This window comes from Protomyctophum parallelum, assembly GCF_964188405.1.
Source record: "Protomyctophum parallelum genome assembly, chromosome: 10".
NCBI classification, from domain to species: Eukaryota; Metazoa; Chordata; class Actinopteri; order Myctophiformes; family Myctophidae; genus Protomyctophum; species Protomyctophum parallelum.
In genome coordinates, this window is record NC_139704.1 from 5,052,706 (window position 1) to 5,071,553 (window position 18,848).

Here is an 18,848-nt window from a genome sequence, read left to right on the forward strand (position 1 = left end):
ACAGCATAACCAACTAGGCATTGAGAGACAGCATAACCAACTAGTCATTTAGAGACAGCATAACCAACTAGTCATTGAGAGACAGCATAACCAACTAGTCATTGAGAGACAGCATAACCAACTAGTCAATGAGAGACAGCATAACCAACTAGTCAATGAGAGACAGCATAACCAACTAGTCAATGAGAGACAGCATAACCAACTAGTCATTGAGAGACAGCATAACCAACTAGGCATTGAGAGACAGCATAACCAACTAGTCATTTAGAGACAGCATAACCAACTAGTCAATGAGAGACAGCATAACCAACTAGTCATTGAGAGACAGCATAACCAACTAGTCATTGAGAGACAGCATAACCAACTAGTCATTGAGAGACAGCATAACCAACTAGTCATTTAGAGACAGCATAACCAACTAGTCAATGAGAGACAGCATAACCAACTAGTCAATGAGAGACAGCATAACCAACTAGTCAATGAGAGACAGCATAACCAACTAGGCATTGAGAGACAGTATAACCAACTAGTCATTGAGAGACAGTATAACCAACTAGGCATTTAGAGACAGCATAACCAACTAGTCAATGGGAGACAGCATAACCAACTAGTCATTGAGAGACAGCATAACCAACTAGTCAATGGGAGACAGCATAACCAACTAGGCATTGAGAGACAGCATAACCAACTAGGCATTTAGAGACAGCATAACCAACTAGTCATTGAGAGACAGCATAACCAACTAGGCATTGAGAGACAGCATAACCAACTAGTCATTGAGAGACAGCATAACCAACTAGTCATTGAGAGACAGCATAACCAACTAGTCATTGAGAGACAGCATAACCAACTAGTCATTTAGAGACAGCATAACCAACTAGTCATTTAGAGACAGCATAACCAACTAGTCATTGAGAGACAGCATAACCAACTAGTCAATGAGAGACAGCATAACCAACTAGTCAATGGGAGACAGCATAACCAACTAGGCATTGAGAGACAGCATAACCAACTAGGCATTTAGAGACAGCATAACCAACTAGTCATTGAGAGACAGCATAACCAACTAGGCATTGAGAGACAGCATAACCAACTAGTCATTGAGAGACAGCATAACCAACTAGTCATTGAGAGACAGCATAACCAACTAGTCAATGAGAGACAGCATAACCAACTAGGCATTGAGAGACAGCATAACCAACTAGTCATTGAGAGACAGCATAACCAACTAGTCATTGAGAGACAGCATAACCAACTAGGCATTGAGAGACAGCATAACCAACTAGTCATTGAGAGACAGCATAACCAACTAGGCATTTAGAGACAGCATAACCAACTAGTCATTGAGAGACAGCATAACCAACTAGTCATTGAGAGACAGCATAACCAACTAGTCATTGAGAGACAGCATAACCAACTAGTCATTGAGAGACAGCATAACCAACTAGTCATTTAGAGACAGCATAACCAACTAGTCATTTAGAGACAGCATAACCAACTAGTCATTGAGAGACAGCATAACCAACTAGTCAATGAGAGACAGCATAACCAACTAGTCAATGGGAGACAGCATAACCAACTAGGCATTGAGAGACAGCATAACCAACTAGGCATTTAGAGACAGCATAACCAACTAGTCATTGAGAGACAGCATAACCAACTAGTCATTGAGAGACAGCATAACCAACTAGTCATTGAGAGACAGCATAACCAACTAGGCATTGAGAGACAGCATAACCAACTAGTCATTGAGAGACAGCATAACCAACTAGTCAATGAGAGACAGTATAACCAACTAGTCATTGAGAGACAGCATAACCAACTAGCCATTGAGAGACAGCATAACCAACTAGTCATTGAGAGACAGCATAACCAACTAGTCATTGAGAGACAGCATAACCAACTAGTCAATGAGAGACAGCATAACCAACTAGTCATTGAGAGACAGTATAACCAACTAGTCATTGAGAGACAGCATAACCAACTAGTCATTGAGAGACAGTATAACCAACTAGTCATTGAGAGACAGCATAACCAACTAGTCAATGAGAGACAGTATAACCAAATAGTCATTGAGAGACAGCATAACCAACTAGTCATTGAGAGACAGCATAACCAACTAGTCAATGAGAGACAGCATAACCAACTAGTCAATGAGAGACAGCATAACCAACTAGTCATTGAGAGACAGCATAACCAACTAGTCATTGAGAGACAGCATAACCAACTAGTCAATGAGAGACAGCATAACCAACTAGTCATTGAGAGACAGCATAACCAACTAGTCAATGAGAGACAGCATAACCAACTAGTCATTGAGAGACAGCATAACCAACTAGTCATTGAGAGACAGCATAACCAACTAGTCATTTAGAGACAGCATAACCAACTAGTCATTTAGAGACAGCATAACCAACTAGTCATTGAGAGACAGCATAACCAACTAGTCAATGAGAGACAGCATAACCAACTAGTCAATGGGAGACAGCATAACCAACTAGGCATTGAGAGACAGCATAACCAACTAGGCATTTAGAGACAGCATAACCAACTAGTCATTGAGAGACAGCATAACCAACTAGGCATTGAGAGACAGCATAACCAACTAGTCATTGAGAGACAGCATAACCAACTAGTCATTGAGAGACAGCATAACCAACTAGTCAATGAGAGACAGCATAACCAACTAGGCATTGAGAGACAGCATAACCAACTAGTCATTGAGAGACAGCATAACCAACTAGTCATTGAGAGACAGCATAACCAACTAGGCATTGAGAGACAGCATAACCAACTAGTCATTGAGAGACAGCATAACCAACTAGGCATTTAGAGACAGCATAACCAACTAGTCATTGAGAGACAGCATAACCAACTAGTCATTGAGAGACAGCATAACCAACTAGTCATTGAGAGACAGCATAACCAACTAGTCATTGAGAGACAGCATAACCAACTAGTCATTTAGAGACAGCATAACCAACTAGTCATTTAGAGACAGCATAACCAACTAGTCATTGAGAGACAGCATAACCAACTAGTCAATGAGAGACAGCATAACCAACTAGTCAATGGGAGACAGCATAACCAACTAGGCATTGAGAGACAGCATAACCAACTAGGCATTTAGAGACAGCATAACCAACTAGTCATTGAGAGACAGCATAACCAACTAGTCATTGAGAGACAGCATAACCAACTAGTCATTGAGAGACAGCATAACCAACTAGGCATTGAGAGACAGCATAACCAACTAGTCATTGAGAGACAGCATAACCAACTAGTCAATGAGAGACAGTATAACCAACTAGTCATTGAGAGACAGCATAACCAACTAGCCATTGAGAGACAGCATAACCAACTAGTCATTGAGAGACAGCATAACCAACTAGTCATTGAGAGACAGCATAACCAACTAGTCAATGAGAGACAGCATAACCAACTAGTCATTGAGAGACAGTATAACCAACTAGTCATTGAGAGACAGCATAACCAACTAGTCATTGAGAGACAGTATAACCAACTAGTCATTGAGAGACAGCATAACCAACTAGTCAATGAGAGACAGTATAACCAAATAGTCATTGAGAGACAGCATAACCAACTAGTCATTGAGAGACAGCATAACCAACTAGTCAATGAGAGACAGCATAACCAACTAGTCATTGAGAGACAGCATAACCAAATAGTCATTGAGAGACAGCATAACCAACTAGTCATTGAGAGACAGCATAACCAACTAGTCATTGAGAGACAGCATAACCAACTAGTCATTGAGACAGTATAACCAACTAGTCAATGAGAGACAGCATAACCAACTAGTCATTGAGAGACAGCATAACCAACTAGTCATTGAGACAGTATAACCAACTAGTCAATGAGAGACAGCATAACCAACTAGTCATTGAGAGACAGCATAACCAACTAGTCAATGAGAGACAGCATAACCAACTAGTCATTGAGACAGTATAACCAACTAGTCAATGAGAGACAGTATAACCAACTAGTCAATGAGAGACAGCATAACCAACTAGTCATTGAGAGACAGCATAACCAACTAGCCATTGAGAGACAGCATAACCAACTAGTCATTGAGAGACAGCGTAACCAACTAGTCATTGAGAGACAGCATAACCAACTAGTCATTGAGAGACAGTATATCCAACTAGTCATTTAGAGACAGCATAACCAACTAGTCATTGAGAGACAGCATAACCAACTAGTCATTGAGAGACAGCATAACCAACTAGTCATTGAGAGACAGCATAACCAACTAGTCATTGAGAGACAGCATAACCAACTAGTCAATGAGAGACAGCATAACCAACTAGTCATTGAGAGACAGCATAACCAACTAGTCATTGAGAGACAGCATAACCAACTAGTCATTGAGAGACAGCATAACCAACTAGTCAATGAGAGACAGTATAACCAACTAGTCAATGAGAGACAGCATAACCAACTAGTCAATGAGAGACAGCATAACCAACTAGCCATTGAGAGACAGTATAACCAACTAGTCATTGAGAGACAGTATAACCAACTAGTCATTGAGAGACAGCATAACCAACTAGTCATTGAGAGACAGCATAACCAACTAGTCAATGAGAGACAGCATAACCAACTAGCCATAGAGCACCGAAGTCTGACGTCACTTTCAGTAGAGGGCGTCAGTCCCCAGGTTCATGTATTTGTTTAGTTGCATTGAAATCCCCATTGAGGCGATTTTAGATCGCCTCATATAAGAACTGTGTTTGAAAAATAAACATGTCACCCCGGCCGCTTCACTCATATGGATATGAAGAATCAACTGACTGAGAGAAAACGCTAATGTTACTGAGCTCAATTAGTTACATTTTCGCTAGAAGCAGACTGTATCATATATGAGTGACTGACTGTTGCAAACGATACAGAGACACCTCCCTGACAATAACGCCGAGACAGCTTGTTTATTTTTGGACCACAAGGCTTATAATAGACGATATTAAGATCACCCCATGTTATTCTCCATAGAGAAATTACTTCCGCGAACCAGGGGAATCGTCGGGATGAGCGAGTTACGTCAGGACTTCGGTGCTCTATAGAGAGACAGTATAAGAAACTAACCATAGTGTGCTATAACAGTAAGGGAGACAGTTTAAGCAACTCGCCATAGAGTGCTATAACAGTATTTACGTACCGTTGGGACTCTCCTCATCGATGGTGACAATGGTGGCCGGGGGGCCAGTCCTCGACAGCTTGCACTCTGCGCCAGAAAGAACAAACAGCCAAATCAAAATCATGCAGGAAAAACGGAAAACACCAAGTTAAAATGTACACAACTAGTGTACGTTTCCTATATTAAAGTACTTGTACACACAGTTTATGTGTTTTTGGCTAATTGAAAAGTAGCCAATCTGCAAGCTCACAACGTGCCACATTGTGGTAGCCTGGCATTGCCAGACTGATCACGTCGTGTGAGTGATCCCGTGTGATCAGTCTGGCAATGCCAGGCTAGCATTTCCGAGATCTGCTATTTTCCATGATACTTTTTTGTTGTTGGTTTTTTTTACATTTATATATCATCGTCACTTAACCCATTCTGAACGGGAACCCGTTTTGGTGTTAGCATCATGTCGTGCTTTACCTATTGAAAAATAGCAGATCTACAAGCTCATATCGCGCCACCGAGTGGCGCGATACGAGCTTGTAGGTCTGCTATTTTTGAAAAATCGAAGAACGACTGACATTTTTTAGAATCTGATCTCAGGTCAGAATGGGTTAATCAGACCAGTGTGTGTCCAGTGGAAACCTCGTATGAATCTGATCTCAGGTCAGAATGGGATAATGATATAGAGTATGCACATGCATCACTTTCCCACCGGGACACGCCCCCCCCCCCTCACCTAGACTGAGTGGCAAAACATTGAGCAGAATAGAACATTCAAGTTTGGAAGCGCTCGTTGGAAATCAACTCAGGAGGCAGCAGGACGTTGGCGTTATTGAAAACAAGTGCTTCCAAGCTCAGACACTTGGAACAATAATCACCTGCATGGAATGTCTTGACAGAAAGTAGCTAATAACGTCTATGGTGGTCGTATGAAACAAAAACTTTGCAGATAGAAAGAGGAATATTCAAGCTTTCCGTACAGCTGCAATGTTGGTTTAATGTTGTTTAATGCAATCAGATAGGACTTTTCTGTTTGGGTGTAATGGGCTGCCAAGGCCAGTTTTCTTTCCTTTTTTTTGCCACTCAGTAGGTGTTCTCGCATAGCTTCCAGGAACAATGATGTCACGCGCAAAGCCTCTAATAGTTGACGTGCTCAAAATAGGGACGAGGGGCGAAAGGCCTCGCTGCAATAGTAATGGTATGTTACAGTTCATGACAGCTTATGAGTGCATAATGCATGGCACATGAATCTTAATGAAACACAACTACAGACAACATGAGTTTAATGAGGTTGAATGAATTATGGGCAAGGCCTGCCCTTAAAAGGTTCAATCTCAGTGTTTATTGATGTGTCCAAATAATTGGACTAATACTTTGTCCTTTTGTATGACACTGTAGTGTGATCAAGTAGGTTGTTATTGTTAATTTAAAAAACGTAAAGATTTGCGATTTGTGCTACATGGAAAATGAGCCCCTCAATAAAACAAATAGGGGCTGGTAAAACAAAATAGATAACCGCTCAATCCCCATTTCTAAAATAGCGCAAATAGTTGATCTATAAGCTCTCAACTAGTCACTTGGTGACGCGTTGAGAGCTTGTATCAACTATTTTATATATATTATATTATATTATATTTGTTTGGGGGTGAAAATAAAATGTGTGCTTATTATGATGAATTGGGACGCCACGTTGAAAAGTGGTTAATAAATGAATAGTTGCATACAATAAAACACATGCAGATTGACGGGCATTGATTGCAACGAGATCGGTTTAATCTGGAAAATAAAATAAAAAGTCTGAATCGGGGACTTAATTTGAGGTTTAATGTGAAGACTAGAGGGTGTATATAGTTATACCCGGGTTTAGCCCATTCTGACCGGGCACCCATTTTGGTGTTGGCATCATGTTATGCTTTAGCTATTTAAAAATAGCAGATCTACAAGCTCATATCGCGCCACCGAGTGGCGCGATACGAGCTTGTAGATCTGCTATTTTTTTTTAAATCGAAGAACGACTGACATTTTTAGAATCTGATCTCAGGTCAGAATGGGTTAATCAGACCAGTGTGTGTCCAGTGGAAAACCTCGTATGAATCTGATCTCAGGTCAGAATGGGATAAAGGTTATGATGATGACTCCTTGTGTATTCCGGTCCCCAGCATGTCGCTGCTACTTCTAACAGATAAGACAGAGCACAGACAAGCACGTCTACTCTCTGACACAACTAATGTCAACCCTGCTCCTTTTCACCCGACAGTGACGAGTTCACCTGGAGGTGGGAACGCATTGGGAGAGGCCAAGTGCAAGGTTAATTCAATATATCTATTTTAGTTGTGACATAATCTTAGGGGGGATTTTCTGACATTATTGAATAGTACAACGTAGAGAGAGACACGCAGCAAAGGTCATCGGGACCGGGAATCAAACCCTCGACTCGCTGTTAGGCTGCATTAGACGCATATACATGTATGTGGTATGCGCCTTAACCATTAGGTCACCCCCAGGGTTTTAGTATAAGACTTTTGTTCATTCATTTAGCATACAAAAAAATACCTATTTGATCCTGCTGGGGGAAATTCTGACCAGGTGCTCAGCGCTGGGAGGGTATGGGATCAAGTGTCTTGGCCCAGGGACACCGGGACACATTGCTGGGGCCGGGAATGGAACCTGGGGCCAGACGGCATCTCTAACCATTAACCCATTCTGACCTGAGATCAGATTCACACGAGGTTTCCACTGGGACACACACTGGTCTGATTAACCCATTCTGACCTGAGATCAGATTCTAAAAATGTCAGTCGTTCTTCGATTTTTCAAAAAAATAGCAGACCTACAAGCTCGTATCGCGCCACTCGGTGGCGCGATATGAGCTTGTAGATCTGCTATTTTTTGTAGATCTGCTATTTTTTTTTTACACCAAAATGGGTGCCCGGTCAGAATGGGTTAAGCTATAGTCACTCTGCCATGTCTCATTTCGTAGTGAATGGCAGCAGCATTGCATTGCAAGCGACTAGGCCTGTCGCAAGTGTCCCAATTATTACATAGTCGCCTAATCATAAATATTGGAGGTAATCAGTCGTTTTTGCATAATCGTCAACAGCCCTAAATGTCAGCAGGAGGAGCGACGACAACATTACCACAGATGGAGGGTACGACAACGACACTAGGAGCAAACACATGACACAACAGCTACAGGTAACGACATCTCCACAGACAGACAAACACCATGTGGGTGGACAGAGGAATGGCATGGTAGTGAAGAGGGCAGACAGAGACAGACGTGTGTGTGTGTGTGTGTGTGTGTGTGTGTGTGTGTGTGTGTGTGTGTGTGTGTGTGTGTGTGGGGTTGAAACGTTCAGCTTTAAATAACGCAGGCGCTGTTGAAAGGTGAGAGACAGAGAGAGAGAATGGGGGAAGAGATGGAGAGAGTGGCTAGATGGTGACAGACAGGATGAAATGAGAAAGGAAAGGAGTAGATACGTAGGTGGTTTTCAAACTTTGTCTGGCCAAGGCACACAAAAAGGGTCCAAAGTCCAAAATGTCATAAAAAGCTTGTAAGAGCTTGTAAATCTGCTGTTTTTGGCTAATGTTTGCCCCCGGAATAGGGATGCTAGAGTTCAAGTGCTTAAATGTCAAGAGAATAAAGCCATTTTGAATCTGCACTCATGGAAATGGATATCCTTGCATGTTTTCCTCATCCCATACTGTATCTTAGGGGGGGGGAAGATTGACATATTTACGGACTGTAATATTACACAAATGTAAGGCCATGGGTGGATGGGTGGGTGCCATGGGTGGAAAGTTTATTTACAGGGGAGACAAAACAAAGTTTGAGAAGCACGGAAGTAGAGAAAAGGAGGTTAGGGTTAAGGTCTTACCCTCGTACTGCCAGTCTGAAGGGGAGGGTCGGGGGTTAGTGGAACCAGTGGCAGAACAGAAGCATGGAGGAAGAAGAGGAAGAAGAAGAACAGAGAAGCACCAAGAAAGTTGAGTTGAAGATAAACAGAGAGCATTAGAAAAAAACAGAAACAGAAGACAAGAGCGTTTATAAGGAGAGGACGGGAGAGGAGGAAGAAAGCAGTGGTTGAAAAAGTACTCTTTTTGAGTGGTGCAACCACTCCAAGGAACAGCAATGTCCATGTTAAAGGTTTTAGGACATTAATTTTAATTTATTTTTCTTTTTATTTTAGGTTTCATGACCTCAATTACACCCAAAAAACCTGAACTTTGAACATTCAGTGGATTTTCTGTGGCCTGAAGTTTTCTTTGGGGTTTGGAAGCCTTTTGAGCTACAATGAAAACAGGCAAAACAGTGAAAACAGTGACATCTGCTGGCAAATCCCATTGACATAATATGGGATTTGCAGGATCTTACATCACAAACAGCAGGAAAATCAGAGCACCTGTTTGAGCCAGAAAACTCCAGATCACAGAAAATCTACTGAATGTTAAAAGTTCATGTTTTTTGGGTGCAATTGAGATTAGAAAACCTAAAAGAAATAAGAACAATTCCAAAACCTTTTTTTTAATGTCACAACCCCTTTGACCTAGGTATGTGACTTGTGACTATGTGACTTTAATGAGTACCGGTAGGGGCGCTGTTGTGCTAGAAACAGAGAGAGAGAGAGAGAGAGAGAGAGAGAGAGATAGTGCTGCACTGTTGCCTGCTAATGAGAGAGAGAGAGAGAGAGAGATAGGAGGAGGGGGGAGAGAGGGGAGTTGCACCACTCAGTTCACACGGGTGTGATTTATTTTCATAGCCGATCTAGAAGCTCACAATGTGCTGATTGTGACGCATTGTGAGCATTTTGATCGGCTATTTTCAAATGGTCGAAATGTATATAGGCCTATAATGTACGTTTTGTAATAATAATCAAAATATACAAATTAACTAGTAACGACAGTTTTAAAATACAAAAAGAGTACAATATTTGGAACCGAGATGCAGTGGAGTAGTTACTTAGTCCACCACTGCAAGCGAGTATAGGAGAGAGATGGGAGAGGAGAAAGAGAGTGTAGGGGTGGAAGAGACAAAAGAAGTAGTGTTGTTAGTGAACCACACTGAGAGATAACATTTCATTCTATAGTAAACAGGGCCGGGAGGTATTCTATTGTATCTCCCTGCTGGCAGTAGCCAAATGACATCACTACACCACAGGTGAGCTACAGTAGCAGCAGGCCCTGAAGCTTTAGTCCCTGGGAAGAAAAGTCGCGATAATGGCACACACGAAAGGTTAATCCCCCAAACCCTCTCCCCCCCAGTCCCCCAGTCCCTCTCCCCCCGTTTCCTGTTTCAGAAAAGCCCAAATATCTTTAAAAAATAAAATAAAAGTGCTAGGGGGGAGCTGGAGTCTGAACAGAGACACAAAAAGACATGCCCTATCCAGACACCTTAATATCTGAGTAAGTTGCCGTCTTTTTAGGATATATAGGATTCATAGGAAGCAGGTTGGAGTCATATTGAACATGAACACAGCTTCTGAACCATTCTTTAGCCCCATGGTCACTGAACTAAACATTGGACCTACTGTATAAATTGCCACAAGCCACACAATATTCCCAAGATTGTCATACTAAAAATGGCCAATCAGGAGAAAATCAACATTACCATTGACCTATACCTCTGTCCCAGCAACACACTCCCGTGGGATCTAAAACCAGTGAACACAGAACGTTTGTGAGATTAGCTTGTCAGATGCCGGCGCCCACTTACAATTTGTGTACCATTTGTGTGCCTCTAGTGGCTTCAATTGGGATGGTCAATCTTCATTAATTAACCATAATTTGGTCTGAAGAGAGGGACAGAGAGAGAAAGAGAGACAGAGAAAGAGACAGTCATCACACCGGTGTTTTTTCCCACTTGCCTTCTGTCTCCTGGCTTCAACTACGCAACTAAACACCTGTTGCCAAACGGTGGATAGTTTTTCCTATTAAATATGCATGTGGCCCACAAGCCCTTCTTCCAGTAATGTGGGGGTTTGAAAGTGCAACGATAATCAGTAACGAGACCCTGGCATGTGACATTTTAATTAATTAAGTCCGTTCCCTTAGTGCAGGCAATTAAAATGGAAATGAAAACATTAATTCACATCGTTATGTGGATATTCGATGTGTCATTCCTTAAAGAGGTTAACATATTCATTTATTTTGTTTGTGAACAATATTTTATTAATTCAACATATTTGACACCTGGAGCAACCTGCAAGCAAAACTATGCACGCCATATATCGCCTCTGCTGGGTGGAAACCTCACATTATGTCAAAAAAAGTGTTACTTTTCAGTATTCAGATTCAACAATAACAAAAGTAGCAGATCTACGTGCTTGAAATGCAGTGTTGGGAAAGTTCACTTTCTACGTGAACTAGCGCCAAGCTGTCACCTCAACCTGTTTTATTAGCATTGAGGGGACAACCCTCAGAATTCTGGCATTTCCGTAACGCTTTGTTGCCGGCCATTCAGTCCACATGCAGCTGCAGTTTTCATCTCTACAGTTTTACCGCCTGGGTCAGTTCCGGCCTTTCCATCAAAATGTAATGGTCATTACATACGGTAATGATGGTACGAGTTAAGTGTGGCTAGTTCTGCCTTTGTCCCCGTAACTCTGTGAGGACGCCTTTGTTGTGACAGGGGTCGACGTGATCTAGCTTCCCTCCAAATATGGACGAGTTCATGAATGATCGTTCGTTGAACGCGTTCAAGCACGACGCTGTCGAAACGCAACATGTAGATTTTGCGAGCTTGTAGATCTGCTACTTTTGATCGTGTGTGACGCGAAAAAACGAAAAAACACAAAAAGTTTAAATGTGGAGATAAGAGGTTTCTGCCCGATAGCAACGATATACAGTACATGCGGAGATGCAAGAAACACAACCTTTTGACCCCCGTTAAGGACGTTTTAGTCGGGGAGCACGTTACGCAGGCGTTCTCGCCTGGATCTGAAGGCAATCGCGCCGTCATCTCATGTGCAGAGGCGTAGTGTGGGAAAATCTGACACAATCCAGCTCCTTGCCGCCCGGGGGTGCGTGCATGAAACAAACATTGCGCCCGCTTTCCTCTCCGCCACTCAAGTTCTCCACGCTTCCCAAATATGAATAAGTCACATAAGTACACATACTTAGTTATTTTCCACCACAGAAAGCTGCGGTAAAAAGTCATCATTTGGAAGAAATAAATAAGGTAGGGCGAGGTCACAGCACTGAAGCCTGGAGGCGGCTGCTTATTCTGTCCACGTAATGCGCCACAGCTTCGCTCAAACTGTTTGCTGCCTGTGTGCGTGCGTGTGACGTGCGTGTGACTCCGTGCGTACAGTCTAAAAAAAGTCCTTTCTCAAAATGAGCTTCTGACTGAGAAACAAAAAAAAATTAATATACTCTTTAGTAATTATCAACACTTATACTTATACTTATATAGACAATGTGCTCACGATTCAAGCACCGGCAATTAAGAGTGGTGGTACAAAAGTACCCCAGTACCTCAATACAGTTAATGCAGTGGAGTAGAGGTATTAGATATACTCCTGGTCAAATATTACTACACTACAAGTGGACGTTGCTCACTCAAATGTGTACAATTCATTCAAATTACAGATACTGTATATCAATTCTACTTAACCGTGTTAAGTAGTCAGATGGGGGTGCATTGTCAGAAGAACATGTTCATTTTAATGTAAGAAATGTTTGAAACATCTTGAAAGTGTTTGAACTGCTGCTTTTGAGGGCATTTGTAGAAGTCTTAATGTTACAATATATTGAATGTCTTAAAAAGGGACATTTCACCGCTGGAAGAAACTGCAGTCACTTAATGTTAATAGTAACGTAGGACTACAAAAATGACGTCGGAACTTAACCCATTCTGAACGGGAACCCATTTTGGTGTTGGCATCATGTCGTGCTTTAGCTATTGAAAAATAGCAGATCTACAAGCTCATATCGCGCCACCGAGTGGCGCGATACGAGCTTGTAGGTCTGCTATCTTTGAAAAATCGAAGAACGACTGACATAGAAACATAGCTTTATCAGAAAACTGTCAGGATGTAGAAGACGTTTATAGAATCTGATCTCAGGTCAGAATGGGTTAAATACCGAATATCCTCAAGGCACCACCGGGTTGGGAACGACTGCTCCACATACGACCACTGGACCTCATTCACAACGACTGCTCCACATACGACCACTGGACCTCATTCACAACGACTGCTCCACATACGACCACTGGACCTCATTCACAGCGACTGCTCCACATACGACCACTGGACCTCATTCACAACGACTGCTCCACATACGACCACTGGACCTCATTCACAGCGACTGCTCCACATACGACCACTGGACCTCATTCACAACGACTGCTCCACATACGACCACTGGACCTCATTCACAACGACTGCTCCACATACGACCACTGGACCTCATTCACAACGACTGCTCCACATACGACCACTGGACCTCATTCACAGCGACTGCTCCACACACGACCACTGGACCTCATTCACAACGACTGCTCCACATACGGCCACTGGACCTCATTCACAACGACTGCTCCACATACGACCACTGGACCTCATTCACAACGACTGCTCCACATACGACCACTGGACCTCATTCACAACGACTGCTCCACATACGACCACTGGACCTCATTCACAACGACTGCTCCACATACGGCCACTGGACCTCATTCACAACGACTGCTCCACATACGACCACTGGACCTCATTCACAACGACTGCTCCACAAACGACCACTGGACCTCATTCACAGCGACTGCTCCACATACGGCCACTGGACCTCATTCACAACGACTGCTCCACAAACGACCACTGGACCTCATTCACAACGACTGCTCCACATACGACCACTGGACCTCATTCACAGCGACTGCTCCACATACGACCACTGGACCTCATTCACAAACAGTGTTGTCGTTTGGTTACGCTACAGGAGCCATATCAATTCTAAAATGTTCCACGGCGGCATTAGTCAGAGTGAACGATTGATATCTGTGGTCATCACACTGGCTTGTTAGCTGTGACACTTTGTCCCCTTAACCCATTCTGACCTGAGATCAGATTCATACGAGGTTTCCACTGGACAACACACTGGTCTGATTAACCCATTCTGACCTGAGATCAGATTCTAAAAATGTCAGTCGTTCTTCGATTTTTCAAAAATAGCAGACCTACAAGCTCATATCGCGCCACTCGGTGGCGCGATATGAGCTTGTAGATCTGCTATTTTTCAATAGCTAAAGCATAACATGATGCCAACACCAAAATGGGTGCCCGGTCAGAATGGGTTAAAGGCCTGTCTCACGCTGGGACTGCTCTGGCGTACGGCTGCTGATTCATTCCCACCCTGAAATGAAATGCTGATTCCCTTTTGCCACGGTGATTGAAAATGTTTCTCATTTCGTTTTGCAGGACCGGGGGAGCAGAAATAAGAAATTCACTCTCACGCCCAGTTGAGCTGGGCTTATAAAAATAAACAAAAATGTTAAAGGACCATAGAATGCAAGTGATTTTCTATTCACAGCATTGGCCATATATCATGCAAAGACCATTAATGGCTTAATCTTTAAAAACAGATTTTAACCTAATCACTGAGGTATACTTTTGGCTGAAGATCAGTAGCTGGACATTTTGTTCGTGAATCAATCTATGCTCCATGGACAGTTTTTTGGCAGGATTGTCTAAGTCAATCTGTGCTTTAAAAATGTATTAACCACTGCACTTAAACCCCATATGCTATACTTTGTTGTCAAGGGTGCCCCAGGGGTCCGTACTTCCTTTTGCTACCCTAAAGAGCAATCTGTTTTGCCATAATATAGGCAATAATCTACAACCTCATTGCATTGTGAGCTTTTAGGTGGTCTTAATGCTCACCTCTTAAGGCATGGCCACAACTTAACTCCCCTGCCTGCTGAACAGGTGTCTGTAATCCATTATATACCAGGGCTTCTCAAAGTGGTCGCCGCAGAATACTTGGAATTTCAATCAATATCACTTCGGTTTAACCTCTATAGCTGAGTGGAACGGACATGAGTTGCACTTTATTTGGTGCCTTCTTTTTCAATATACAGTATATGTAGCAGGTATCACAAATGTGACACCTGACAGATATATGTGTCCTGTAAAACAGGATAACGATGTTAAAGAATGGAGACAGCAAAATCATGTAGCGTTTGTTCACCATCTCCTCCGAGTTATGGAGGAGGGACTGGGAGCATGCGCTGAAGACACTACACTCTGGAAAGACAGGTTTTACCTGTGGTCCTACACTGTCACCTATTGACCAGGTTATCTGTGGTTTTGTTGGAGAATGACGTGAAAACACAAACCGAGTTAAAAGAAAGACACTGGTTACAAAAAAGTACAATCACTTTAGTGAGCATCACATATACACCAAATCTCTTCACCAAAAATAGCAGATCTAAAAGCTCACAACGTGACATGTTTTGAGCTAGTATTTGTTATCTGCTATTTTTGGTGAAGAATATGGATGCTGGCCTGGTGTTGAAGTGGGTAAGTCAAGTATAAAGTTATTTTCAATATGTCCTATAATGGAAACCGATACACTCTCAAGTTGTCCTCAGGACATACTGTATCTTAGAGGGTAAGGCTTACATATTTCGGTAGCCTACCGTAATATGACATAAATGCATGGTGCTACTATCAATGTACATTGGAAGGAAGGAGGGAGGTCCGCACACTGTTATGAGCTCCAATTCTTTATTTAAGGTTACAACGTTTCGACCTCTTGGGTCTTCTTCAGGTAATGATCTGACTATGGGTGGTAGGCTGTATATACACAGTGTGATGAGTACATAATTAGTCCCAAGCAGTCGCAGCTGCATTGGTTTTAGTCTGCTACCATGATACACTGACTCCACCTGTTGGACAGTGACTGTCTTGACTGGTGAAAAGTAAAATTGACATGATTGAAAAAAATAATAAGATAAATATATATAGTCACAGAGGTTAGGAGGTATTTGATAACCAATGTACTAGTTTGAGATAATAGGGTAGTGTATCAGTAGCTGCAGGGGTACAGGGCAATCAATACTCTGTGGGTGAGCCCCAATGATATTCGTAGGAAACTCATCACATAAAAGCCTAGATGATAGCGATCAACAAACAATATTTAAATCAAACAAACAAGTAGGGTACCGAGATGCAGTACAGAAAAATAGTAGTCAAAAGAACAAGGCAAAAGGACAACAATGAAGGCATTGAACATCAAATAAGTGTTAAAAGAATAAAAAGAAAGCCATTAAAGAAAGGGTTTTAAGTCGAATTCCTCATTTAAGCCATGAGGGGCTAGAGTGTGGAGGCTGAAAATATGATGAGCTTCCTTTTGTAGGAGGAGGCGAATATGGTCGCCACCTCGAGCAGGTCTATTCACTTTTTCTATGCCCCAGTAGCGTAGGGTGGATATATTGTGTCCCATTTTATTAAAATGGACTGACACCGGGTTGTGTTCATCATTGCATCTTATGTTGCTTCTGTGTTCACTTATTCTAGTGCGTAGTGCTCTGCTGGTCTGTCCAACATAAGCGAGTCCACAGGGACATTTGATCAGATAGACAACATGGGTAGTGGAACATGTAATGACCCCCTTTATGGGTATTTCTTTGCCACTATGAGGATGTGTATAGTGTTTACATTTAGTAGTATAATTGCACTGGGCACAGTTGGAACACTTATAGTTGCCAGAGGGAATGTCTGATAAAAAGGTAGTTTTAGGGGGTGTGTATGAGTGTACTAGCTGGTCTCTTAGGTTGGGGCAACGTTTAAAGACCAGTTTGGGGGGTTCTTTAAATATTTGTTTCAGTCTTAGGTCACTGCCAATGATGTGCCAGTGTTTGTGAAGACTTTTCCTGAACTCAGAACCCAAAGACGAATATTTAGTTACACAAAGAGGTGAGTTGTTTTGTGTTTGTGTCCTTTTTGTAGGATTCAGACATTCCTCCTGTGTGAGGGATTCGTAGCGTTTGGCTGCACTTTCAACCCATTCTTGTTTGTAACCCCGTGACAAAAACCTGTCAGTTAGATCAGTTGCTTGTTTCTGATAATTTGTGTCAGTGCTGCAGATCCTTCTGGCTCTATGAAATTGGCTGATAGGAAGACTCTTGGTGAGGTGATTTGGATGGAAACTGTTTCCATGTAGCAGAGTATTTCTATCTGTAGGCTTGCGAAATAGATCGGTCTGTAGACCGCCATCCACTTTATTTATTTGGATATCTAAGAAACTGATCTGAGAGTCACTATATTCAATCGTGAATTTCAGATGTTCAGTGCGTGAATTCAAATAGTCATGAAAGAGTAAAAGATCTGCAATACTGGAATTCCAAATTATACATATGTCATCTATAAATCTTTGATACATAAGTATATGGGAAAAATAAGGGTTCACCTCAGCATCTAAGACATAAGAAGTTTCAAACAAACCCATAAAAAGATTGGCATAGTTGGGTGCCATGGTACTTCCCATGGCTGTGCCTTTTATTTGGAGGAAAAAGTCACTTTCAAATTTGAAATAATTCGTGGTTAGCACTAGCTCAGCGAGCTCACTTATGCAGGTAGTACTGGGTTTGTCTGTGGGACTTCTTTGTCTGAGAAAATAGTTGACAGCCTCAATACCACCATTATGGGGAATGTTAGTATAGAGGCTAGTCACATCAAAAGTTACCAGAAGGCAGTCAGGGGGTACATCAATAGCTTTCAACTTGTTAAGAAAATCAATGGAATCTCTGGTGTATGAGGAGAGGGTTACCACCCATGGTTTTAAATAGTGATCCACAAAAGTGGAGACATTATTCGTGAGTGAGCCTATTCCGCTCACTATAGGTCTACCAACCAAAGGGACTGTTTGTGACTTGTGTACCTTTGGCTGTGTATATATTACTGGAATGGTAGCATGATCAATTTTCATGTAAGAGTACTCATTTTTATTGAGTTCACCATTATTATACCAGAAGTCAAGTTTCTCATATACTAATGCTCTGAATGATGAAGTGGGATCTGCAGGGAGTTTTCTGTAAAAGGTGGTATCACCGAGTTGTCTCAGGATCTCACTCTTATAGTCTGTGGCATTTTGAATGACCACACTGCCACCTTTATCGGCTGGTTTTATGACAATGGTGGTGTCTTTGCATAATTCGTTTAGACAATCTCTTTCAGCTTTGGATAGATTGTTAAAGGTTTTGAAATCCCTTTTCTTTTTCAGAGCACTTTGTATATCTTGTTCTACCAAACGACAATATGTATCCAGAGAAGCATTTCTGTTTTTAGGAGGCATGAAGGTCGATTTTTTCTTGAACTGTACAATTTTATTAGTCATAGAAGTGTCAGGTTGTATCTCAGATTCAGTAGCTGTATCATTATGTGCAATCACAGAGGTCACATTAAAGTTACACTTATCATGGAAGAATTCTCTTAATCTCAGTGTTCGAAAGAATTTTTGGAAATCAATATACGTGTCAAAATCATTTGCAGTGGTAGTGGGTGAAAAGGACAAGCCCTTGTTTAGGGCAGATATGGCCAGTTCACTCAGGGGTTTGGATGAAAAGTTCATTACCGTGTTCTCTTGTTGATGGATCTGGTGTGTATGCGATCTCTTCCGTAACCCTCTTCGGAGTCGCTTGAAGCATTGTGGTGGTTTATTCCCCGTCCCCGTCCCCGTCCTCTGCCCCGACCTCTGC

At 42.1% G+C, this 18,848-nt stretch overlaps 1 protein-coding gene across 1 annotated transcript in view; it reads right to left on the minus strand.

Moving 5' to 3' along the window:
* The window catches only part of LOC310865260 (protocadherin-15-like), a gene marked incomplete at both ends in the record, with an annotated part of 422,228 nt that overhangs the window by 359,959 nt on the left and 43,421 nt on the right, over positions 1 to 18,848 (minus strand). The window contains 2 exons of the mRNA XM_083774285.1: positions 5,180 to 5,245; positions 9,028 to 9,042. Of these exons, the coding sequence (XP_083630411.1) occupies positions 5,180 to 5,245; positions 9,028 to 9,042 (81 nt within the window). The remainder of the gene's footprint in view (positions 1 to 5,179; positions 5,246 to 9,027; positions 9,043 to 18,848) is intronic.